Consider the following 25,461-nt stretch of genomic DNA (forward strand, 5'->3'; position numbering starts at 1 on the left):
AATTGACTGTTTGGAAAGGGACCTCTGCCTCTTTTACTCTTGTCAAAGAAGTCCAGGACTAATCCCACTCTTCTACCCACAGTGAGACTGGAATTTAGTGCCATTCCTGGTTTTAGTTTCATTTACTATTTTTTTCTGGGGCAGTGATGTATTTTTCTACTATATAAAATAGCTGCAATTTGTAATAAAACACACTGCAGTTCTTTACTGCTTTCCATCATTCAGTGTTGTCCATAAATTATCCTTCATAATGTTCCTTTGCCTTCAAGATAGATGTTTCCATCCCTGGCTTACAGATCTAGGTATTGTAGTGCTTGGACAGATCACTTATCTTGTATAAATATTTGGATGTTTTTAATAATCTCAAGGAGAAAAGGCCAACTTCTTGTCTTCTGATTTAATTCTGCACCAAGGAGTTGCTGTTTAGGCTCACAGTTTTCAATTAAGACTCTGAGATTTAAAGTAAGTGGGTTTTCAAAAGGTGCTGTAGTTGAAGTACCCTTTGCCTTCTCTGGCAGCTTGAGCCTGGTTTCCATGAGAGGCTATCAAGGACTTATTCACAGGCTTGTAGAAACCAGCAGTTCCGATTCCTGCCCCTGCTCCCCACCCTTTGCCTCTAAGCCAAGCTTTTGTTTGAGCTTTACATTGTGTTTTGGGTTCTGGTCAGGTCTGTCAAACATTGCACCACAGTATCTGAGCAAAGTTCTCTGCCAAACAGGGGAACTTGGAACCATTAATTAGGGGTAGCACTAAAAGCAGCGCAGTTATGCAGGAACGTGAATGCAAAACTTGGATAGTCATGTGAAGGGGACGTTGCCTCAGGATCCATACATTTTAAAATGGCTACATGTGCCAAGGAGGTTGTTAAGGCTACTCTATGCAAGTGCTGGAACGGTGACATTTCAGACAGAAAATGATTAAACTTCTGCCGTAGTTCTAAATGTGCATTTCTCTGATGTGGTTTGCATTTGTTTTGTTTTTCTCCCTCCATCTGCTTTCCTTACTCTGCTGTCATTAGTCCACAATTCCTTATGTGCTCCTCGAGAGTACACCCATCTTGCTTGTTAGGATGGTATAGGTGGCAATTTGCAGAAGTACAAAGTGCTGAAGGAGAGAGAATCAGCTGGGTAAGTCATTATGCAGAGACCAACTTGCTGTGCACAGCTTACTTATCCCACATTGTTTAGGACATAGAATGTTGTAGTAATTGAAAACGTAACAGAAAAACTTTAACTTGCTTGCCTAGAAAAGAAAAAAGGTATGGCTGAATGCTGAATACATGGGATATATTCTAGCCTAGTAAAAGCTGTAAGTTGAGGGTCTTGGGTGCTGTAGTGAATCCAGTTCAATACAGTAGCCTGCACTGTGTTGAGACTGTATTGCCTCTCATTCTCCTTCTCAAGTATCTCAACCTGAATCTCTGTCCAGGTATAGACAGTTCTTTTGCCATGATCAGCCATAGGTTACCATGTGGCACTTCTTAGTACTTTGTAATAAATGTTTGAAACATTGGGTTCTTCTTTCCTAAGCAGTGTTTTCTTTTTCTTGCATTTTTTCCCCAGCTATCCATTGCAATCTGAATCCAAATGGTATTGATCATCCTGGCCCCACGGAAGGTATTAATCTGCAACTTGAAGGTGAAGGAGTTGAATCGCCCTCTGTTAAGAACACTAGTACTCCAAAAGGGCCTGAGTCAAAAGAGACACCCAAGAGACAAGTGGAGCCAGAAATATCCAAGGTAGGTAGGACTGGGTTCTTATTTATTTTGCTGAGTCTTAAACTGCTTCTTGAAGTCCTGGCTACTGGTTAAAAAGCATTTATCATCCTGTTAAAGACATACAAAGGTGGAAAAGTCTGAGGATGTGGTTGTTACAGATGGAAGGTCTTGCCATGGAGTTTTAGCCCACACACATCTTGGACATAGTGCTAGTTTATTTTTCTCTAGATGAAGATAATTAAAACAATGGAATATCCCTTTTTCAGGCACTGTGGAGACTTTAGTTTTCCAAATGACTTGGATAAGAACCAGAATGAGAATAGATACGTTTTTCCTAAGTGTGTTTTGTTTGTGTGTTTATTTTTTCCTGGATGCGGTAAAGGAAGAGAAAGGTTCTATGAATATGTGGATTTTGGTATGGGTGACTGAGTTGAATAAACTGTTAACTAATTCTAGGTAAAGGAGCAGGTCAGTTCTTCCCTGTCTGGTATGTCAGTGAATAAACATCCTTCAGAGGTGAATTCCTAAAGACAAATGAAGTGTCTGTTCTCATTCATAAGCTGCCGTTTCTTGTTTGTGTGCAGGAGATGTGACTGCCAACTGCAGGTGAATGTGTGTGCTCCAGACACTTCAGGCAAAGGACAATAATTTGTCATATTAGATATGTTTTTAGCTAGAATGAAAAATAAGAGAATGTTTAAAAAAAAAACCAAACAACCCAAAACCAAAAAACCCAACAAACAAACTGGGAGAGATTCTGTAAAAGCTTTATCAGCCTTTTTGAAGGCCTAAACCCAGAGTTTTGGTGGTGATTTCTGCAGAGTGGAAAATTGAGGTTTTTACTGAATCTGACACTTTGGGAGGTAATAAAGCAATTCAAATGAGTGTCTTGTTTTTTTTCTCCTCAAATGTCCATCAGAGGGAGTAACAATTAACTCAATGACTGAACAAATGAAAGTATCTCCTACTGTCAGCAGTACAGTAAATCTAACAAATAATACACATGTGAGGTAGTTCAGAATAAAATAGCATGAAATGTTTTGAGCAGTAGCCTTGACAATAAAGGCTTAGCATGAGTCCTCTGTTCTGATTTTTATCTAAAATACCTAATTTTAAATGAGTACAATTTTAAACTCATTTCATTCTGTCTTAAATCACTGAACTAGATCTAGTACAGGCTGTCATTGATCAAAATCACTGCTACTTGCAGTCTGCTTTGTGGCCAAACACATTGCTGATTTCTTTTGAACCCTTGGGGAGCAGGTTTATGCTTTTGCTTTGAATCATCTATTCAGTAACAAGACCACCAAATTTTGGATGGGCTTTGAGACAAAGCTTAGCTAATAATGCATTTACCCAGCTTGTTGCAGACAAAGGCAAGCTAACCCTGCCCATGTTTCAACATCATCAGATGAAAATCTGCCCTGTATTGAAAGCTAAGGGTGAGTGTTAAGCTCAGAGGAGATCTTGCAGTCTTGGATGTGAAGAAGCTAAATGACTCAGTGGAGCTTCCAATTGAGAATGGGACCATGTGTAGTTGACACGGAAACACAAGCAGATCAAGCTTGTCTTTGCTTGGAAAAGCTCATCCTAATGGAAAATCAGGATGAAATATAGCAGTGATTTAATGTAATGGAGCCCGATTCCACTGTCTGAGTTGTACTTGTTGGATTGATGAATAGAAAACAGGCCATTGCTGCTGGAAATAGCTGGGGAAGAGGGGAAGCGTAGTGCTCTCAAAGTAGTGAAGTCAACTATTGGCTTCCCACATCTGATTGCAGAAGCTTTATTTAAAAAGCTGGGTATGCCTCAGATATAAAAACTACACATTTTGCTTGATGGAATAAGCTTGGCATAATAGCATTAAGCTAATGAAGTGGACTGGTATCCTGAATGTTTTGTTGCCTTGTTAGTAACTTTGTTTTTGAACTATTGTATTAACTTGGTGATGTTTTTCATATGGATTCATATGTTACAGCTGAAGTGGCCTGTCTTTTCTGGCTTGCTCAGCCTTAAATTTAAAAATCATGTGGTTTATCCTCTAAAATGTGAACATAGAGATAGGTTTGTAACTTGTATGCCTTTAGGAGTTGAATTAAGCTGTCATTATGAAACATTATCCATGCAATCATGTACAGTGGACAGATGAATGGCAATAGAGGAAAATACTGTAAATAAACCATTGTGGGCAGATCCATTTCAAAGAATCATACAATGGTTTGGGTTGGAAGGGATCTTAAAGATCATCCAGTTCCAGCCCCACTGCCATGGGCAGGGACATCTTCCACTAGACTAGGGTGCTCCAAGCCCTTTCCAGTCAGGCCTTGAACACTGCTAGGGATAGAGCAGTCACAACTTCCTTGGCCAGCCTGTTCCAGTGCCTCGCTACCCTCATAGTGAAGAATTTTTTTCCTAGTATCGAATCTAAATCTACGCTTTTTCAGTTTAAAGCCCCTGTTTTATGTGTCCTCATTGCTCAGTTGTTTTTAGAAAGGTTTCTTTGCAATCTGCTGTATTCAAATAATATTAACACATACCTCATATCTACAGCAATAAGAGTTAAGTTACACAAAGCAATGCAGTGTATTGAATGTAATTTAAGATGCCTTCTAGATCATCTTCTCTCCTTTCAGCTTTCTAAATTGTCTTCATGAAGACCAGTTACAGTACTTTAAACCCCTGACTGCTTTAAGGTTTTGCTGTCCAAAGAAATAAACAAAATCTCCTTTCTGATGAAGTCTGTCCTTTTTTTTCTGTCCTCAGCTATGTACTTGCAGAGCAATAGTAACTCATGGGCTACAGACAGATCTAAAGTTATCTTTTATGCAGGTACTGTAATTTAAATAGGGGAGTAGAAGTGTTTGTTTCTGTATTTGAGATGCAGACAGCAGGAAGCATAGCATGAAGTTCCTGATGAGTATGAATTCTGCCTTTTATATGGTGACAGACGTAGAATTTTAATGGAAAATGGGACAATAGTCTTAGCCACCACCCTGTTACAAAAGTGAGCAAGTCCAGAAAAGGACAAGATTATTTATGTCTTTGAACATAATCCACTGACACTCTGATAATGTACAGGATATAATACAAATTAAGGAAATTATATGAAGTGTAAAAATACTTTAGTTTTTAAGCTTTTTTGCTATATATTTTTTAAATGTGTATTTATGTATCAGTATATACACTTTCTCGGTCAGTAATTGATTTTTCAGTATTCATGCTATGTAAAAATACCTCAATCAGTTGAGCGGACACTTTCACAGAGCAGAAAACTTCATTGGAGAAAGCAAGAATGGTTTATAATATACATTTTTTTTGTATATTATTTCTTTAACACCTACATCTAATCTGTTGTGTGTGTTTTCTGGAATTATCTTTTAATTAAAATGCTACTTCTGGCTCTTATGTCTGGTCTGGTTTTAATATCATAGTATCTCTAGATAAACAGTGAGTTAGGGAATTTGGAGTTACAGAGCAGAGTTCTCTGTTAAAAAGTCTTGCTGTACTTCTGCAGTCCTGTACCTGTCTGAGTATAGGCTTTAATAGAAGGCAACTTTCCTAACAAATTTAGAAAATCATCTCTTACAGGAATATTGACTTTTATCAAGGCTTCCCACATGTTGCACTCATATAGCCCTGTTCATTGTAAGTGTGAGACCCAAATCTGGTCTGTCACTTATTGCAAGAAGCTTATTTATTCAGGGAGTTTTGATTCCTAAGGTGTGCATATGTGGTGACGCACTTTGTCTCATTATGTGGTAGCAGCAGTAGGAAATAATAAAAGCTTTTGGATGACAACCGCTCCAGTTAGACTTTTATCTAGCTGTAGCTATGGCAGGTTTTTATATCTGACCCAGAGGCAAATTAAGAAGCCTTTAAAATGTTCACGAAAACTATGAAAAGGAACTGGTAAAAGAAATGAGAAGCTTTTTTATCTTGCCTTCTGTGGATAAGTGCTATAGAGACAACCGGCAGACGATACTTTTTTGTTGCAGCATAGCTCATTAATTCTTTTGGTTGCTTTTGCTTTCTTAAAAAACCCAACTCTTTCTCAAAATGACCTTAACAACAGTGAAAGGCTGACTGAACTTGGTAACAAGAGGACAGGAATTTATCTTGGCTTAGTGGGTCTACCTCAGGACTGATTGTGGTGGAAGCAGCTCCTTGGCTTCCTGGGGAGTTCTGCTCTGCTTGGGAAGCATTTGGGGGGTGTGTGTGTGTGTGTGTCAAATGTATGGTGAAATGTCCAAGCAAAGAGTCCAAGCTTCTGAGTAATAAGGGTGTTAAAGAATTCTTAGAAATATAAACGTGTTTTGTCAGTTAATTAAAAAAAAAAAAAAAATCTGGTGCTGCTCTTTAAAAAGAGAACAGAAAAAGTAATTTTCTGAAGAATTCTCCAGTTTTTTAATTAGTGGCTCCGCTTCACTATGTTTATCCTTTTTGATCAAGCTTCTAAAGTAGGATGCAGTGGTTCTGGTGATGCATATGACAGAACATGCATACAGTCAAAGAATGGTTTGGGTTGGAAGGGACCTTAAAGCTCATGCAGTTTCAGCCCCCTGCCATGGGCAGGGACACCATCCACTAGAGCAGGTTGCTCTAAGTCCGGTCCAACCTGGCCTTGAACACTGCCAGGGATGGGGCAGCCACAGTTTCTCTGGGCAATCTGTGCCAGTGTCTCACCACCCTCACAGAAAAGAACTTCTTCCTTATATCTAACCCAAATCTCCCCTTTGTCAGCTTAGAGCCATTCCTTGTTCTGTCACTACATGCCCATGTAAGAAGTCCCTCTACAGTTTTCTTGTAGGCCCCTTTACATACTGGAAGGGTGCTCTGTGATCTCCCTGGAGCCTTCTCTTCTCCAGGCTGAACAAGCCCAAGTCTTTCAGCCTGTCTTCACAGGAGAGGTGCTCTAGCTGCTATCAGCCCTTTGATTGTCATTCACAGCTGCTTGGTGTGCTGGGACCACTTTCACACACACTCCCCCACTCCCCCCTTTTTTGTGGCCACTGAACTGGGGCAATGAGGTTTTACCATTTGGATTTGTCTTCCAACGGTCCCTTCTGTGAATGAGACCCTAGATTGGACTGACTGAAGCTAACGAGCGTTTCACCTCTTGAAGGTTCAGCGTAACCCTAGCTGGGCTGTTCCACTCCTCCAGGTTTTGCTTTAAAATGCTGTGGGAGGGTGTTTGGGTTGCAGACCTCTGCATGTATCCCATTGGAGGAGCAGGCCTGGGTGGCAGAATGCTACTTTACTGACATAAAGTTTGCTTTCCTTATTTATTTTTTTTTGTGGCGAAGTAGTTAACAGATTACCAATGGGCATAGCAGACCACAATGAAAGCTGACAGATACAGTGTGTGATACATGGTGTTTTTTAAATTCTTCTGTCGGTCTCTTCCTGCTTTGGACTGCAATAGTGACAAAACACCGCTTACTGCATTGGGTCTTTTTATGACTAGCAAAAATAGGTGCAGAATCTGAGGGTACAGTATGTCTGAAATGGATTTACAAGTATTTGGTAAATGTTAATGTCGGATAGCTGAAACAGGGCAATGTGCCTATCATTCTGTGATTATTAGTAATACACAATAATAAGTATGCTCACTTCTGTCTTCATTTTCAATAGACTTCTTTGTGTGTGTTGCATAGTTAAAGTATGCATGTTGTCTTGCTTTCAGGTGTCTAAACTGGGGGCTGAAATGTTTGCTGTGTATGTATATCTTCCTCTCACAGCCTGTCATTCATGATTATGATCTCCAGCTGAAGTGTTAACTTTCAGAACCGTGCAGTGAGCAAACCTTCTATCCTGGGGGGTGGAAGAGGAGTGCTGGGAGACCTTGTGCATTGCAAGCATCTGAGGCTGATGTTTTGTTTATTACTCTGGGGTTTTACTGGTGTGAATGGAGTTCTGGAGTAAACCCTCCTCTAGTGCAGAATATAGCTTGGTTCAGAATTTACATTGTCACAAGCCAGGAAGACAAGGAATGTCTCTCTGTTGGTGTCCTGTAAGCCAGTTTATCACAGGAGGATAAATGCCTCATTCAGAATCCAAGGGGACTGTTACTGTAGCATATTTTTCCCCATTGCTGTTTCGTCTATTGTAGTTATAAATAATGTAATATTTTTGCAGTGAAGTTTCTACCTTAAGCATAAAAGATCTGGCTTCTCCTGTTCATCCTGTTTGCCCTGACTGCATGTCTAGGGATTCTGAGACATCATCTGCCCTGATGGCAGCCGCACGTAAGTGGGAGATAGTGCCCAAGTTAGTTTGTTGTGCTCTGCCCTGAACACTGAGGGGAAAAAGAAGAGCATCTGCAAAGGAACGTTATTCATTTCCTTCTCCTTCACCCTCCATCACAAAGTGGGATTATTTTCCTATTGCTTCTCTTCTTTCTCTCCATAGGAAGTCAGAATAATTAGCTCAGACTAATACTTGGCTCTTTAGATGGATATGAGTAGAACAGATGAAATTTACTCACAAAGACCACTATTTGATTGACCTTCCAAGCTATTTAAAAGGAGTTTCCTTCATGAAGTTTGGCTGCACAAGGATGCTCTATCTCTGACTTCAGTCCATGAGGTGATAATAGCAAGAGAAATTTCTGCTTGTCAGGCTTTTTACAGTTGGACTTGCACCAACAAATAAATGATGAAAACATTGTCAGTGGTGGCATGCACACAGCGCACGCATGTGAAGGACAGCAAGGTGTTGGCCTGCCAGAAACAGTGCAGCCTATGACCCTGTGTGAGTTTGGGGTTGCACAAATGCACAGCAATGTGGTGGGTTTTGCTGCAGGCAGCAAATGCAGTCCTTGTGTAGGGCAGGCGAGAGCAGATGGTTACAGAGAGGCAGCTGAGGGAGCATAAGGAGGGAAATGGAGTCTGATCTGGCTCCTGTTGTCCCCTGAAAGCTATCAATGTGAAATTTGTGTTCTTTCCCCTTGCACTAGTGTGAAAAGGAGCAGCAATCGCAGTACGTATCCGCGAACATAAGCAGCAAACGGCCACAGTAGTACTCTAGAAATAAGTGGGATGTCTAATGCTATAGACTCATGGAGACACAGACACATTATTTAAAAGAACTTCTCTTCAGGGGGAAAAGAAATACAGATAAAAAGATGGAGTGGCTTTTAGAGGAAAAAGCAATTCCATATAGCATGTGGATGCATAATGTGCTTATAGTGCCGGTTCTGCTGCTTGCCTCGTTGTGAAACTGCTCCACAAAGCCATCCAAACCCTCTGCTTTCACTTTGAAGCTACTTTAAGGGCTTCACAGAGATTGCTTCCAAAATAAAGCAGTATTTTAATGACATGGCTGCCTTAATGGGGAAGGAAAAGTATAGAATCACCCAGTAAAGAAAAATAATAGCATTGTGATTGCAGGGATTGCAAAATGTGTTACGGAGCCAATTTCTTATTTAAAATGGGAGAGCAGTTTAAGGCCTCAGTGCTGGCACTGCAGGTTCTGCAAACAGTGCATCTCACCTGAGCTATAACCATTATTTCATTAATGTGCCACTTGTGTGGACACTGCTGACAAAACTGATCAGCAGTTGCTGTAGTTCACCTTTTCCTTTCCAAGTGGGAACTTCTTTCCATTTTAAAAAATACCATAATTGCTGAGCACTGGGAGTGAGATGTATCACAATCACAAAAGGGGTGTGGGACTGTAATAGCCTTGGTAACATCTGAAGGGTGTTTCTTGTGTTACCAACTTGCCAAGCTTCTCCCTAGTGCAGAGGTGTGCTAAGGAGTGTAGGGATTTCATTAGGAGAGTCTGGAAAGAGGCGGCTTGGGGCAGAGTGGAGTCTCTTCCCCTTGATTAATGTGGGTGGAATTGAGCTTGCTGATGAGGACAACTTAAGGGTCTGTGTGTAAACTAGGTGTCTAAACTCCTCTTACATCAGTGGAGATCTAGTCAGTGTGCTCGGAGGAGTGCAGAGAGGGATAAGACTCCATCTGAAGTGAGCACCACTCAGCTGAACCTGTTTATGCTTTGTGGACTGATTTAACACTTGAGTTTAGGTATTCGGATCTCAAACTCAGTTCTGTCCTTTGCCTTACTGGCTAACCAGCCTCTGCACTTGATGTTGAAATAGTTATTAATGTCCGAGGATGAAACCTTGTATTAGGAGACTGTATTTCAAAAGCTGCATTTTCTCAAAATCATACTTTGAACACTTAGGATAGATTAGTCCCATGTGTACAGGGATGATCTGGCAAGCAAACACTGCTTAATCTGAAAAATAAAAATAGTCTGTCCTGGATTGAAAGGAAATGATTGGAGTTTGTGTCATTTTTCCAGTTTCTTTTAATTGGTCTTGGACTTCAGAAGCCTGATGCGCTTCACTAGAAGTGAAGTTCTTGCTCTGGGGCTCAGGTTTTCCAGCTGTAGAAGAATGGTGATAATAAGGACCAGTTAAAACTGTTGGTTTAGTATAAAACTGTGATTTGGAATTTGCTACCAAAATTTTGTCTTTTGAGTGTCTATGTATGGAAAATTGATTGTCCAAAAGCTCTGCAGCGTGTTGCTGAAACCTGGAAGATATCGGCTTGGTCAAGCTGTCCAGGAATAACAAATGCAGCAGCTCATTTGCTGCCTGTTCCCATTCGTCTCCATGGGACAGATTGCCCAGCTGTTTTCATGGTGGGTAGTGGTGAAGGTCTCTACTGTTGCTTTGTCTGTGTCATGCCTCTGGAAGCATTTGGTGGATGGGGGATCAGTGGGCATGGTGCTTGGCTCTGAGGGTCCTCTGAGCACTGCAGAAATGCCAATGATAATGACCTCTGAAACCGAGGAGGCTTTTCAGCATGATTTCATTTCACACTTTGCAAATACTAGTTCTTTTTAGTTATTTCTGAATGTGGACTTCAGTCAGAAGTGTTTCTGTTTTATCTTTATTCTACAGTCAGCTGTAGATTACTGTGTAGCTGATACGCCACTGCAGGGAGCAGAGAAACAACTCCCAAATGTTAAAGCAGACATTTTCTGTGATGCTGTATTATCAGTGGGGCAAGCAGAAAGTAAGGAGGATGCCGTGTTTAATGAGAGAGAATTCTTCCCTTTCCCTCTCTTTAATTTTTTTTTGACCAACTGATTTGTAAGTAGCCTGGGGTGTCCTTGGCTGTGGTGCCATTTAGTGAAACTTTGGTACAGTGATTCAGCCTGGGGATAGCTCTAAGTGCCTGTGTTCTACTTATGGTACTTCTGTGCTCCTAGTTATGTTGGTGGGGTGCTTTTATATTGTCATTAACCACTCTGGGCATTTGCAGGGTTAGTTCAAAACTAAGAATGTGCGCCAGACTCTTGAACTAAAAGAAGTGTTTTAAGTTTGCAGTGGGAGAGCAAGGGGGAAACCAGTATGACAGTATGCTGCTTTAAATTTGGGAGCTGTCAATTTTAATATGCAGCTGTGGCCTTCGGCACTTGGAAAAGGTAAATGCTGTTGGTGATAGTGGTATCAAACATCACAAATAATTTCTCTTTAAGAGATTAGGGAACATGAATCCAATTCCTTCCACAAATCCACAGTTTAAGAAGGGAAATTACCTTCTGGTTTTAGGCTATTTACTGATTTTAGCTTTTGAACTCTCATTCTGTTCATGCAAACTTGTGATGTTTTCCTATATTCTCTCAGTATACCAGCTGCCATCTTTTGTCTGCCAGCCCTGTGAGATGCTATGGAGCAGCACATAGCCATCTCCTGCCCACCAGTTCAGGCTTCACTTCACCTGTACCTTTTTTAATTCATCTACATTCCTATGCAAAGCAAAGAGTTCACTAGAGTCAGTTAGCTACAACCAGTTAAGACTGATGTAGTAGTCAATTTTGCCTTGGAAAATGTTGCCTGGAATGGGAGATCCTGGTCCCGGTCCCTGTGGTGCAGTGCTACTAAAACCTGCCTACACCTGATACCCAATGAATAATCACCAGAATCTGCCTGGGGCTTCCCACCAGTCTGACTGAAAGTGTGCTGTGGAGGAAGCTCAGCATGGGTTCCAGGAGGGAGCTGTGCCCGTCTTATGTCCCACAGCACCTCTCAGATGTGACCCTTCTGCAGCCTCAAGAGCTGCAGCAGTAGAAGCAACTTGAGTGTGAAGCCTGGGCTGCTAGGGAGAGGGAGCAAGGCTACCAGTTGGGGAAGCTGTTAAATTGCCCATTTCTAACAACACAAACATCATATTTCCTGCATACCTGGGGGTCACCACACAACTGCTAGCAGTCCTTAACATTGTCTGGAGCATCAGTTCTTCAGTCCTCCTTATCTCCTAGTTCCTTACCCAGAGATGGTAATTGTTACCAGTAGGAGATGTTCTCAGATGATGTTGTTGGTAGAATGAGTATTTCTGGTGTTACCAGTGTCTAGGAATGATTATGGTTTATGAAGCTGCACTTCTACGGTTAAATGCGTCCTTGATATGTATATCTAAAAATAGAAAACCTTCAGCTCTGAACAAGGTAGAGTTACTGCATGTCTTGAGGCCTTTTTTCCATCCTTAACATAGAGAATCTCGTAAGTGGGTATTACATTCTGCCTGTTTTCCTTTTTTTCTCTCATGTCTGTAAGTGCATCCATCAACTACTGATGACTTTGCTGACCTAGACACCCTCTACTTTTTTTTGCCTTTTTTTCCCTTGCTTTAAACAAAAGCATGACAATAGAGTCTGTCTTTAATGGTTTTAGAGCTGCTATTAATTCATCTTTCATTCAAGGCTGATTGCTTTCAATCTTAGCAGCGCACTTTAGATTGTGAAGGATTTTGTGAATATGTTTTTGTTATGAAAAGGTAGATGTCACTGAACTTCAGCATACCTTTGCTGATGACTGATAGTCTTTTTATCTAGATAAAGCTTGTGTATAGGTTTGAAGAGATACTTCTGAATAATCAATTGCTGATTAAATAGAAAAAGTTTTTCTGGAGTTAAAGACTATCACAATCATATGTTCTCCTTCAGCTATAAGACTGTCTCAAACTTACTTCTCTTTTTGTGACCCAGAAGTTTTGCTTTTTTCAGGTTTGTCTTAAAGAACAAATAGCTTAATTGTCAACATTTCAGCATTAGATGGTGATTTGTGAAGTTGATGAGGAAAACAGAGGCTGTTATTCCATGTACTGAGATTTCCTGAAACCTTTATTGTTGACTGCAGAAGAAGAATCTGAAGTGCTTGTAAGGTTCCTGCTTATTAAGCTGTCACTGCTGTTTTCTTTTTCCATGGGGAAGGCTACTTTACGGCTTGCAAACTATAGTTAATTGCCCATAGTAACTGGTAGCAGATTATTTTGGAAGAGTTTTTTTTTTTCCTGAATAATTATCATCTTTGTTTTCCATAGCTGCTGTTTCGTGTTGCCTCAGTCTCTGTTGAAATAATTTACTATTGGAAAAGTTTCATTTTTAAACAGTATTTTTGAAGGGGGGTGGGGGAGAAGAACAGTGTCAAACAAAATGCTCAGATCAGGTAATTATTCAGCATGCTGATTAAACCCTCAAATTCAGGTGAAATTCAATTAGTTGTATGTGTTCATTAGTACACATTGCCCCTTCTGCCTTTTTACTGTGAGAAAAACAGTATAAGATAGTACCTTTTTTCTTCCTGTTGACTTTTTATCCCCCGCCCTGGTTTCCAGGTTTCAAAGGATGCAAAAAATGCTGATAAAAGCCCCAAAGAAGAATAATTGGAAAGAAAGCTGTCTTAGCTTTTGATTCCAAAAAGAATATTCTAGAATGTAGTCAGGTTATGTGAACAGGCCTGACATTTGGGGGGGGGGGGGGGGAACCCCACACTGGAGTGCATCCTGTTGTTGTGCTGTGAAATGTTTTATGCAAATTGCAAGTGATTCTAAAAACACAAAAGAAATTGAACAGATGAAACTGAACTTGAAAATTAAATTAGCTCCTCTATACATGCTACAATGATGGCAAATAAAACCAGGTCATTGTTGATGAAATTCTCATTTAATTCTTTTCATGTTCATTACCTTCTTCCTCCCATGCCCCTCTCCATGGTTGTGTTCCTCCCTGCCCAGGGTTTTCAAACCTGGTTCCCTTAAGGATCTTACAGACTTCTACCATGTTGGAAAAGGGCAGGATGGATTGAGTGGAAGCATGAGTGTGTCTCAGATGAATTGAGCTGATGATAGAGAACCTCATTCAGTGGTGGATTTCCTGCAGCACGGTTCAGTCACCAGCCCCTGCTTTCTCTAATTGACTGCTCAATTCTTTGACTTCAGCGAGTTGATCAATTTATCATCCACCTGAATTATCTCACTCTGACTTTTATTAGTGATAGAGCACTCTGTACTAGTTGGTCAAGAGCAACCAGTGAGAACTGTCCCCCTTGGCAACACTTCCCTGTTAATTTGGCTTATTTTAATCACTTTGCCATGCTGGCAGTAGTTAGGGAGAGTATTGCTTTGCTGCAGAGAGAGAGGTCTGTGGAAGTGCAGTCTAAATAGAGCTAGGGAGAGACTGAATCAAATGAGGAGGTACAGGAGAGTGGTAACATTCATAACCAAATGTGTTTTAATTCTACACCACTTCACCAGCTTTATCAAATGCTTCAGTTTGTTCTAATGTGTAAGAAATGAGAATTAGGTGATCTTACAGTGAAACAGGAGATTCAGACGTTTTTGGTTAAGAGAAATGTAGCAGTTCTCTGCATCCACTGCTATAATTACTTGGACAATATAATGGGGAGCAGTGAAATTATCCATCTCATAGCCTGGGATATATTATTGAGCTCAAATGGTCAAAGAAAAAGATGAGGAAGGCAGAGGCTACAGGGATAGTAGGTGGATGATGAAGATCAGGCAAAGTAGTTGAGTATGTGCAGCAAAAGGGAATTTGACTGCAGAGGATGAAATACAGTGCAAAGGAAGAGTAATTTCTAGGATGAGTCTGAATATCCCACTGTATTTATAAATCTTAGAATTGAGGAAGAGGTGAAAACAGAAAATTATTACTGCTGCATACAAATACACTAGAAGAATAAAACTGCTGTGCTGACACAGCAAGTATGGCTATAAAACAAGGTAGAACTTGAAACTTTCCTACCTATTAGAATTTTCCTTTCATACTTTTATTAATGGTTATCAATCTGCCACATGTATATATAGATTGACTACAGCCTCACCCTTAGCAAAACTCCTATCAGTTGTTTCTCTTTCAATCCTGTTCTAAATAGATTTACAAGAATTATTGTATAAAAGCAGTAAATGGAGTTTCATTGACCTTTGGAATCTGCACAAAATGTAAAAATATAAGTCATGAGCTTAGATACGTTATTGATGTTTTAATCAGTGAAGCAATGCAATGCACAAACTGTGCATCAGTATTTCTTCTTTCACTTTCAATAGAAATTATCACAAGTGGTTCTTATGTTTGTTGCTGAAGGCCTTTTAGCACCACTGAATTTTGACCAATTTATTAGGAAAGTTGTTCAAATTTACTATTTTTATTCTCTCCAAGCATGTATAAAAAATAAGGTAGCTCTTATTGTGTTGTGACACAAATCTTATGCAATATGACAGTACTAGCAAGTGCTTTCTATTGATGTGCCATCATAGTTCAGTGCATTTCTACTGTGTATTATGCCTGGGTTTAGAAGTGATCAAGGTATTAAATAGCATTTTTAAGGTTATTTCTGATTATACTAGCCAAGAGAATCTGTGTATATTGATCATATTTTTGTGTCTCTTGGGAAACAGCCGTTTCCTATGTGTACCTGCTAATAATTTTGTGTGATAAAATAATACAAGTATTGTGTTCAAAGACATAAAACAGCAGTAGGGTAAAAGTGAGTAAGAAACCTCCACCTTCATATGATCTCTTTTGTGAGAACATAGAAAGGTATTTCATCTCATGAAATAAACCTTGACGTTTTCAGTCATCATGAGATGATTGCATCTCATCAAGGGACAGTTCAAGTGTTTGACTTCAGTGGAAAATCCTTGTTGGAAACATGTCCTCATAAACAGCTGGTGATAAAATGTTTATTTGTAACTGTAAAATGGTGCCAATAGCAGCTATGTACAAGGGAGGAGTGGCTCCATGTGGGAAGCTTCAGTGGCAAAGTGAAATGGGACAGAACTGGGAAGAAAGTGGGGGCTGCCTACTAGAGCTGTGCCACTGCATCTTGGAGCGAACGGGCTGTCTTGTGAGCCGTGAGCAGAAGAGTTTAAATCACACAGAAGAGACTGGGCAGGTGGGGAAGGAAATGTGACAAGTACTGAACATCTCTGGGAGAAAGCAGAATTTCTTAAACACTAGATTATCTGGAAGCCCCATGCAGCGCCTTGCAGAACTGTCTGGGTCTGTCAAAGTGCTGCCTGTCAGTAGATGGTGCTCTTTATATCAGCTATTTACTCATGCTGCCTGTGTTTGGCTGTGTTTTCATGTAAAAGGTCTGGTAACATTCCTTAACAGTTCATTTCTCTGAATTCTGACATCTGGGAGATTAGAAAATGGAGGCTTTGAGGGCCTGCCAAGAAGAAAGTTGGGGGGGGGGAGCTGACTGGGTTTCTTTGAAACATCCTTTATCCTTAAGTCTTTTTTCAACAACTTTTGCTTGTGAATGTGTATTGTTTTGAACATGGACAATTTCAGAAGTTTCCAACATAAAAACCTTGAATAAACATCATGGATTGGAGAATATGTATCAGACTAATTCAGTTTGACCTGTAAGACACTGCAGTAATGTGGTCTAAAATAAACCCACAAAGCAGATTTGGCAAATCATTTGCAGTTCTTAAGTTTTCTTTTGCATATGAACTTTGCAGTTTTACCTGCTGTTTCTGGATAGATAGGAATTAGTTTGGTTTTAAATGTAATGATTCTTAGAAAGGACTTACATGAATCAATGCAATTGTGAGTTTTACCTGGAGTCATTTCTTCATCGGTAGCTGGATGGATATAAAAACCTGCATAAAGATGAAGATTTCCTTGTTAATGTGTTTGAAGTATTTTTGGACCTGCCTGCATTTTTTATTATTCAGAAAACATGCCAGCTCTGGAGGAAAAATTCGAATGTGTTAATTGTCTAAAAATATCATTTGCCAAGGGCTGCTGTTGACACAAAAGCCCTGATCTGGGCAGCAGAACAGCACGGCAGACCTAAGAGGAATCTGAGATGCTTAAAGTTACCTGTGTCTTTATGCAGTGGTGTGTGTATAGAACATCATCTATTTAACCAAGAGTTAAATTTTGGCTTGCGAGGTGAATTTGCCCCTGGAGTGAATCTTGAGAACTGCCTGCTGTTCACTGCCTGACACTCCTGGTCTTTCTGCAAACAGAAACTGAAGGATTAGCGTGAATTTTTCATGTAATCTTAAACCGCAAGCAAATGATCCGAGAAAGAGCAGGGAATAGAGTTCCTTTCAGAAATGTAATTAAAATATTTCTAGTTCTTATTCAGGGCCAGTTTGTCTTCCCAGCACATTGATTTAGATATCCCTTCACAGATTTCTCTCCAGAAAGGATATATATTGTATGTACTCCACACATTAAAGCAGATTAATATCAATCCTCACAATGCTCAATTTACCTTCTCTCACCTTTTCTTTCACATTCATCTCCTTACGACCCAAGTTTCTAAAATTGAGGTCAGAAGGGCATAATATTTTTGTTGAAAATCTCAACTTCATGTTTCTAGGGATGTCCCACAGCTGCCTTCCCCAGGAAGATGTTGCTGGGACATTTTGGCTGGAACCAGAGATGTAAATCTTCACTTGACTGGTGTTTCTCCCCTACTTAGCTTCCTTGATGCCTGCTGGGATGTTCCTGGAGAATTCCCAGGCCACTAATGGCCTGATCTAGGAGATACCATCTATGTGGGGTTTATAGCTCTAAATCTCCAGGGTTTTGAGCAGAGACTCTGTTGCTGCCACATCCTTCTGTTTCCTTTTAAATAAGGACAAGCTTCTGACCTTTCATTTGCTTTCAAGTTTACTTGCTGTACTACAAGAGATGCTTCCTGTGAGTGAGAGATGTGTCCCTTTGGCTTGGGCTGGCCTTGATATGAATATGGCACTTGTGCACTGTGGCGTTTTCTGTATCTCTTTGTTTGCTAACTCAGGCTGCTTCCTAGCCAGGAGGGGCTGGCTGTCATGAATCTCAGTTTAAGGCTTTTTGCTTTCTCTAATGAAGAGCATAAAAGGGCATTGTAGTACAGTTTTTATGAATATAGGACTTCATAGGGATAATAAGCAAATACAGGAATTCCCTTATTAGGGAGAGAAGGCTAGTTTCTCAGAAGTAATCAGGAAGAAATGACATTGACGTCAGAAATGTCCTGCTTGTTTTGAAAAATAAGTAGTTTATCTGCCTTCTAGATATTTACTTGAGAAATCCATTATGACCTTCTACACAGGCATTGCAATGCTATTGCATGAATCAGATAGCTGGGCTTGTCTGCCTCTTCTAGCAACACTTGCCTTTTTTCTCCTGATTTTGCTGGAAGTGGAAGCAATGTCTCATTGGGAAGCAAGAGGTTGATCTGTCAGCTGAGGCTCGGAGACCTGACCTTATTCATACTCATGTACACGTCTGGCCTATAAAGTTGTTCTCCTCAAAATGTATTTGGCTCAAGAGAACATAGTTAAGAGTCAACTGGCAAAGATATCTAGAAAACTTTGATTGCTGTTGGGATATAAAATGCTTTGGCTGCTGCACTTGCCTTCTGCATATGAATGAGCCTATCCATAAAGACTGCGAGTTGGCATGGAAAGGTTATACTACTTCTTACAGTACGAGCCTCTTAATTGGCACATCTGCTGGAAACAAAGGTGCCAAAAATGTGATTCAATCGGAAGGAGTAAACCTTGTAAGAAAGCAACCTGTCATTATTTAATAAGGATTAAGAGCCTCTCAGGATGTTAGACATTCTCCTTGTACAAATGTACTGTTGTTGAGCTGATGGTCAAATTAACCTCACTGCCTGCTAACGCTGAAGTAACAGTTTCTTTTATGGCTATTCTCATATAGAAATGCTTCACTGTCCTTGTCTTTAAGATAAAAAAATGGACTGTACTCTTCACCTCTGACATGCAGCAGCGATTAAAAAAAGCACACATCTGATTCTGAAGCCCCAGGTTGTGACATGTTGAGTATCTTCTTGACAGAACACTGCAATTAGCAATGGAAGGATCTAGGTGTGGTTTGTGCTGGACAGATTTATTATGTCAGTGAAGCCTAAGAATAAAAGAATTGTGCCAGTATCATTAATGACAACTCCTACAGAGAAAGGTAACTCTTGGCAAAAGCAATATTATGCCATAGATATGTTTTTCTTTGAAAAACGTTGCCAGTAACCTCATAACCACCACTGACAGTGTTAGGTACATGTTTCTGAGATTAGGTTTAGCCTAGTATTAGTATTTGAATAACCAATTTATTAGAATATCCTGAACATTTAGAAACGTAAGGAAGATAATTTTTTTTCTTTAATTAAATTTGTAAGGAGAAGGACTTAGAATTTTAGATACACTTTTATGTTTTGTTCCTACTGTTACCTGAAATCTCTGGAAAGACCAGCATACTGCAATGTACAACCTCTTTTTATTTTTCCCCTCCCATTAAATAAAGACCCATTTGCACTGTAGTAGTATTCCTAATAAAGAAGATTCAATTTTTAAGCCTTAGAAAATTCTACCATTCAGCTACATGCCAAAATTTTTAATTGACACAATTCATATCCATGTCAGAATGGATAATGTGAATATAAACCAGGTACATGTCACACAGTCATGGTGCTGTCTACTTCTCATTTCAAGGAAGTCTGTGCTTCTTATTGCTAACTATTGATAATTGAGCTGCTTTTGATATAATCCCTTGGCTGAAGAATCGCTGGTAAGGCATCACCAAATATATGTGCTTATGAGTCAGAAGCATTCTCATGATCCACAAAACACATACAAGCTGAGAAACTTCCTTTAACTCTTATTACTGAATTTGCAAGTACAAAATCTAAGCTTTGTGCTGGCCTTCACATCTGTAAGTTTTTAGCTCTTTTACTTAAGGCAGGATAGAAGATGAGCTAACCCGCAAGTTATGTGTGGCATGTGGAGGGTGGGTGTCTGGCACTTTTATTCTCACTTTAGTAGATGGTTAAGTGCAATAAAGAGTATGTGCTTGTAATAAAGTTTAGTTAATTACTTGTAAGTTGCTGTTAATACAGGGCTGTTAATTGAAATTAATTCTGTTTGTTCTTTGACTCAATAGTGGTCACAAGCAGGCTAGAGAGGTTTAAGGAGGAAGCTTTTATCTTCATAGCTGCACAAGGCATGCTAGTAGAGCACCTGCCGTGTGAACAGAAATCATCCATTCTCCAGATCCATGCAAGATACAGAGTACGTTTCTGTTTGTCAGGCAGGAGGATTTTCCCAAGTAAATGGGAAGGCTGTAATTTGTGACACAAGACAGTGATGGTTTAGAGCCCAGACTTGGGCAGGTTTGAGTTGTCTCAGGTAGTGAAGGGGAATCAAAGCCACATCAATGAAGAAGTATCAAACAGTTGATATATCTTGTGAAGTAGGAACCCTCACCCTGACAGACCAACTTTCCCTCTCCACATTTTCTCTGAAGATATCCAAAAGCAAGTATTTAATTTTCAGACTGGAAGGAATCTTCTGCACTGAGTGAAATGGATCTTTAGTTTGGCAAGATTAGAAATGCAGTGTTTTTAGATGAAGTGAATTTTTAAGCATTACACTTTTTGATCTGGATTTGGCTGTCAAAAAAGCGACTGTGCTCCTGGCCCTACTTTTGATTTTTTTTTTTTTAAGCATTGTTGGCCTGTTTGTCCTGGTTGTGGCTTTCAGGACTTCTGATAGCAATTAGAATCATGTCAGGCAAGCTTCTTGACAGTGCTGAGGAGTGCTCTGTCTTTTCCCTTCTCATCCTGACACTTCAGTTCTTCACAATTTGCTGATAGTGCCACTGCCACTCGTATCAACACCAGCACCTGCCAGTCATGATTCTTACTTTCAGAATACGGTATCTCGTTGAAAGAGAGTACTCTCATAGGAAATATGTCACCTTATTTATCTTTGCTTGTTATTTTGATAGTGCCTTTATCCCAATCAGGATAATGCTCAGTGATATTTTTTGTACAACTTTTATCCCTTCCTGTTGGTTGTGTTACTTCTGACAGCCTTAAGAGGGAGTTAACTCACTCTTTTTACTTTCCAGATCAATATCATTGGTTTTGATAATTTGTTTCTTTTCCCCCTCACTTTTCAGTATGTCTGTAGTACTCCTAAGCGTGTGGCAGTGGTACAGAACGTACTGGATTGGGTCAGTCCTAGGGCTTGAAAGCCAGGTAGAGCCTCCGTCTTTGTTCAGTGTTCTTTGAACAAGTGGTAGTGCTACACTGATTTGGGGCACTGGGGTAGAAGTTTCTGCTTGTGCAGAGCTGGCTTTAAGCTCTGCTAGAGCAGACTTTTGGGAGGGATGGTAATTTACAGCAGTCCGGTGGAGGCAACAAAAAGAATCCTGTGGCTGAGCTGGCCCTTGGCACAACAAAGATGTGAAGAGACTCTGAGAGAGGTGGGAGGCTGTGGCCCACTGCTGCTGGGGAGACCCTCCTAGAAGTGGCATTTGTTCATTTCCTTTTCCTCAAGAACGTAGGAGTATAGGAATAGCAAATCAACTTTATGGGACCTTTTCCACTTCTGCACCTTCCATGGTTTCTCTGCCAGGCTCCAGCTTTTCCCCTTCCTGGTCCTTCCCGGAAAGGGCTGACCCAGCGCTGTTCAGTTTGAGCTCAGAACCTTGCACTTGTGCTCCCTTCTCCACGGTGATGTAAGAGGACCATCCTCATCTGTTCAGTGGCTGACTTGAGGGCAGTGATCTCTCTGCAGGTCCAGTTCACGTCTCTCCTTGGGCTTCAGGAATGTTTGAATTAGCTTTGACTAAGTGAGGATGTTCTTCTGGGGCCTCTGGCACCTTGTCTGCACTTCATTTGTGCTGCTGTGAGACACAGTGAGCTGGCTGAACTGAGTTGTTTCTCTTAAAAAAACAGTATAGTCTGAGAATGTGGATTTAGGGGAACCAGAAGGTATTATAAGTCTACTGCAATCCTTCTGCTGACCAGTGGTAGGAAACAACTCCCTCTTGTGTGTACTTGTAACTTATCTTGTCTTCTGTGGGATCCCATACGGGGACCCTGATGCTAGGCAGCATGGTGTGGCCATGTGCCAGTGGACCAGACCAAGGAAGGAGGGACAACACGGATGGCAGTGATGGAGGTAGGGCTGAGATGTGGGCTGGATGCTCTTCCAGGCAGCATGCTTTCAGCATTAGGCTGTGTTAATGGATGTTAGAGCCCTGGGAGCTGCACAGTCTCCAAGTCTTGCTCATGGCACCATTATATGACACTCTGCTATGCTCAGCAGATTAGGCCAGCCAGTTGCATTTTGCTTCTTGCCATGTGGAGCAAGGAAGTTTGGAACTGAGATGTGAGACCTTAAGCTTGCAACTCAGGGAATGCAAAGTGCTGGCTGACCATGCTTCCAGCACACCTTGGGAGTCCTGGAGGGTCTCCCATGTCTCTAGTTCCTATTCAAATTGGATATTGTGTGTTGATCAGTCACTGGGGTATGACTTGCACGATAGCTGCTATAGTGTCTCTTTTTTGATCCTTCCTCAGTGGCATTAGGGTTTATGTCTTGGCTAAACCAAAGCTGCTGCTAAGATGGCCCTTAAAGTGTGCTTTAAACCAAACTGCAGTGATTTTATTTTAATATATTTTATTTGCCATACTGATGTTTTTCTTTTCAAAGTTACTTAATAAATTAGAATGTGACGGTTTGGATTTCCCATCCAATTAAAGTTTTAAACATTCAATCTTTTATCAACATAAAAGGGAAAGTGCCTCAGAGTAATTTCCTTGTGGGGTTTTGTTTGTTTGTTTTTAAATTTTAAATAGGCACATTTCCTTTGGTTTGTCATTTTTACTTCTTCTTAGTATTAGAATTGTCAGTAACACAGATGGGAGCCCAACACAGCGGAGGTTTCGGTGGTTTTATGAGCTGTCTGCTTACTATTGTAATTTTCTTCAGTCTTCGCTGGAAAAATCTTCAAGTATGACTGTCTGAGAAAGTGTATTTCACAACCAAAATGTGTCCTTTCCAGATTCTTCAATATTTTAGGATATCATATAAAACCAGATTCGTAAGCCTGGCTCATTTCTTCTTTCCAGAACTGAAACTAGCTTTTATGTTAGTCATTGATTCTGAATTCTATATAGGCAGTTTAATGGTGGAAAAGTAATTTGAAATACATGAAAAAGAGTCTTATTTTCTCAGTTTTAGAAATATAACCCAGCATTTTTAAAAATAAATAAATTGTGCTTTTGAAATCCTTACTGAGTATTGCTGCTCCTGCTGCTCCTTGTCACAAATGCTGAAGGTGATGCTGTTAGTCTTGCTTCCAGAGCAGCCTGAAAGATTTGACAATAACTTATCTTTTGGAGCTGCGTAGTTTCAGTTCTCTGCTGTATGTATCTATATCAGATACACATACAATTTTATTTTTCTAATTTTTAAATATGTCATTGGCCCTTTATAGTTTGCTTGCAGAAGACGTTATGCTTTGCTTTAACAAGTATTTCCTTCTCAGCTTCATGCATGAAGTGATCCCACTTCTTTCTGCCAGTCTCTCTCTCTGATCACAGACACATCAGTGGTTTTCTGACACATTTTAATGTTTCCTGCCCCAGCTGACTTTGACTCATTCTAGGGATGGCAGCCACCCATCTCATTCTCTGTCCCTACTAGGTGGCATTGACCTTATTACTTCTTTCCTTTTCTCTTTCCATACCTCCCGTTGCAGCTATCAGCCCTCTTCTCTCAGGCTACCTAATGAGGTTAACATAATGGTTCAAAACTGAGAGTTGTACTCCATGTCTACTCCATGTGAAGGTTTCTTTGTGTCTGAAACAGTGCGCAGAGCTCCATTGCAGCCTTGCCTTGCTGATGTCCTTTGACCAGCTACAACAAAATTCGTCCTGCCTTGTCTTTTTCTGGTTAAACTGTAAACCCACATCAGAGTCTGTCATGATGTGTGTTGAAGCAGAATCTGCCTTAATAACTTTGATCACCACCTCTTTTATCCATCTCTCTTTCATACAAGTGAGAAGTTTTTAGGCAGAAACTGTAGGGTCACACATTGTATAAATTTGAATATAAATATGCATTGGCTTTGCTTATGGGATGGCAAATTGCATGTTACAGATGGTCTCAGGCTGCCTTCTTCCAGCAGCCCTGTTTGACTGAGGACCCTGATCTCCACAATCCCTGGGTTTTGTAATCTGAGCAGATGCACAAAATGTTTGGTTTGGAGAAACTCTTGAAACAAAACCTTGGCTCATAATATGTGAAGTAGTTTTAATAATGAGATTGAATCCTCCATCACTCAAAAGTACAGAAGCCTTTCTTATGGAGTAACATACAGTAAAGACAAAGAAATTCTGGTGAATTAACTGACCTTCAAAAATGGCAGGTTTGCTGAACTGCACCTGGAAGGCTGAAGAGATAACTGTATGTCATTGCAGGACTTCATAGCTAATGCTATCCTGAACACTGGAATGCATTCTCTAGTAGTGCGCAGGCTGTAGGCTTGATTTATTTATTTATTTATTTAGTCTTGAGTTGGTGATTTTACATACTGTCTTGTCTGCACCATGGAACAAAGAGAGCATGAAATTGTGTCATATATTAAATATGCTAATTTTTTTTTTCTTGAGTAATTTTTGTAGTTAGAGATACAGCAAAAACTGGGCTCAGGCAATTTAGAAGAAGCTTGACAAAAGAGTCCTGAAGAAACAGGTTTTCCTTCAAATATAGAAGCAAAGAACAGAATACTGAAGACTTTTATTCTCATGAGATCTGTATCTGGCACACGAGATAGATAATGCAGCATTTGGCAGGATTTAAACTATTAAGGTGTTGCCAGCAAAGGGTGGTTTTTAGGATGAGTTGATGTCAGGAAAATGAAGGCTAATCCGAAGATCACTTTTCTTTTAAAAACATATTTTATTTTAATCAGTCTGGGCCTATTATTTGACTGAGCTAGTAAACAGAAATCAAGTAAAGCATAATATGTTTTCCACTTGTCTATCTAGTGTATAGATATAGTTAGTCGCAGGGGACTCATTTGGTAGGTATGTTTATGGTGAGGGTAATTTTCCCTGGTTTGCTGGGATTTTTTTTTTGTATAAGATCTAGCTTTAGAGCAGGGAAGAAATTAAAAAATGAATTTTGTGGAAGGGAAGCATCATTTTTAACAGCCTTTCAATGAGAGCATCTGGTTGGAAAATATTTTGGATATGATGTTCCAAAAATGAAAGCGGCAACAATGTACTTTTTATAGCCATTGCTTTAAAACCCCTGTATTCCTCTATCTCATCAAGTCCTTATGAATTAGAAAATGAAACATAACACTTGATAGTGTCAATGTAAAGATGTCTTTTTTTGGACTGCACAGTTACAAGTTTAAGTCAAAACATGCTTCAATCACCATTCTGAATATTGGATGGTAAAAATAAGCATGTATGTTTGCTGTGCAGTGATCTGTATATTGCACAATGTGATAGTTAGATTTGAAGCTGCCTTTCAGTTCTGCAGGCACAGAGAGAAGTGTTAATTTTGTCTTGTAATTGCTAATAAACTCGTTCATTTAACATGATGGTGCTTAAACCTTTAAGAGGAGAATAGTTGCTGAACTGAAAAGAGCAGCTTCTT

At 40.0% G+C, this 25,461-nt stretch overlaps 1 protein-coding gene across 6 annotated transcripts in view; it reads left to right on the forward strand.

The window, feature by feature from the left end:
• The window catches only part of SAMD12 (sterile alpha motif domain containing 12), a 170,085-nt gene that overhangs the window by 15,501 nt on the left and 129,123 nt on the right, over positions 1-25,461 (forward strand). For 5 of the 6 annotated variants that reach the window (XM_062627126.1, XM_062627127.1, XM_062627130.1 and 2 more), the window contains exons 2-3: positions 1,563-1,738; positions 4,481-4,546. In XM_062627126.1, coding sequence (XP_062483110.1) covers positions 1,563-1,738; positions 4,481-4,546 — 242 coding nt within the window. The remainder of the gene's footprint in view (positions 1-1,562; positions 1,739-4,480; positions 4,547-25,461) is intronic. The other variant, XM_062627128.1, reaches the window with a different exon arrangement.

The sequence above is a fragment of the Pezoporus occidentalis genome, unplaced genomic scaffold (assembly GCF_034315485.1).
Source record: "Pezoporus occidentalis ecotype Australia unplaced genomic scaffold, CSIRO_AGI_Poc_V1 ctg3, whole genome shotgun sequence".
Lineage (NCBI taxonomy): Eukaryota > Metazoa > Chordata > Aves > Psittaciformes > Psittacidae > Pezoporus > Pezoporus occidentalis.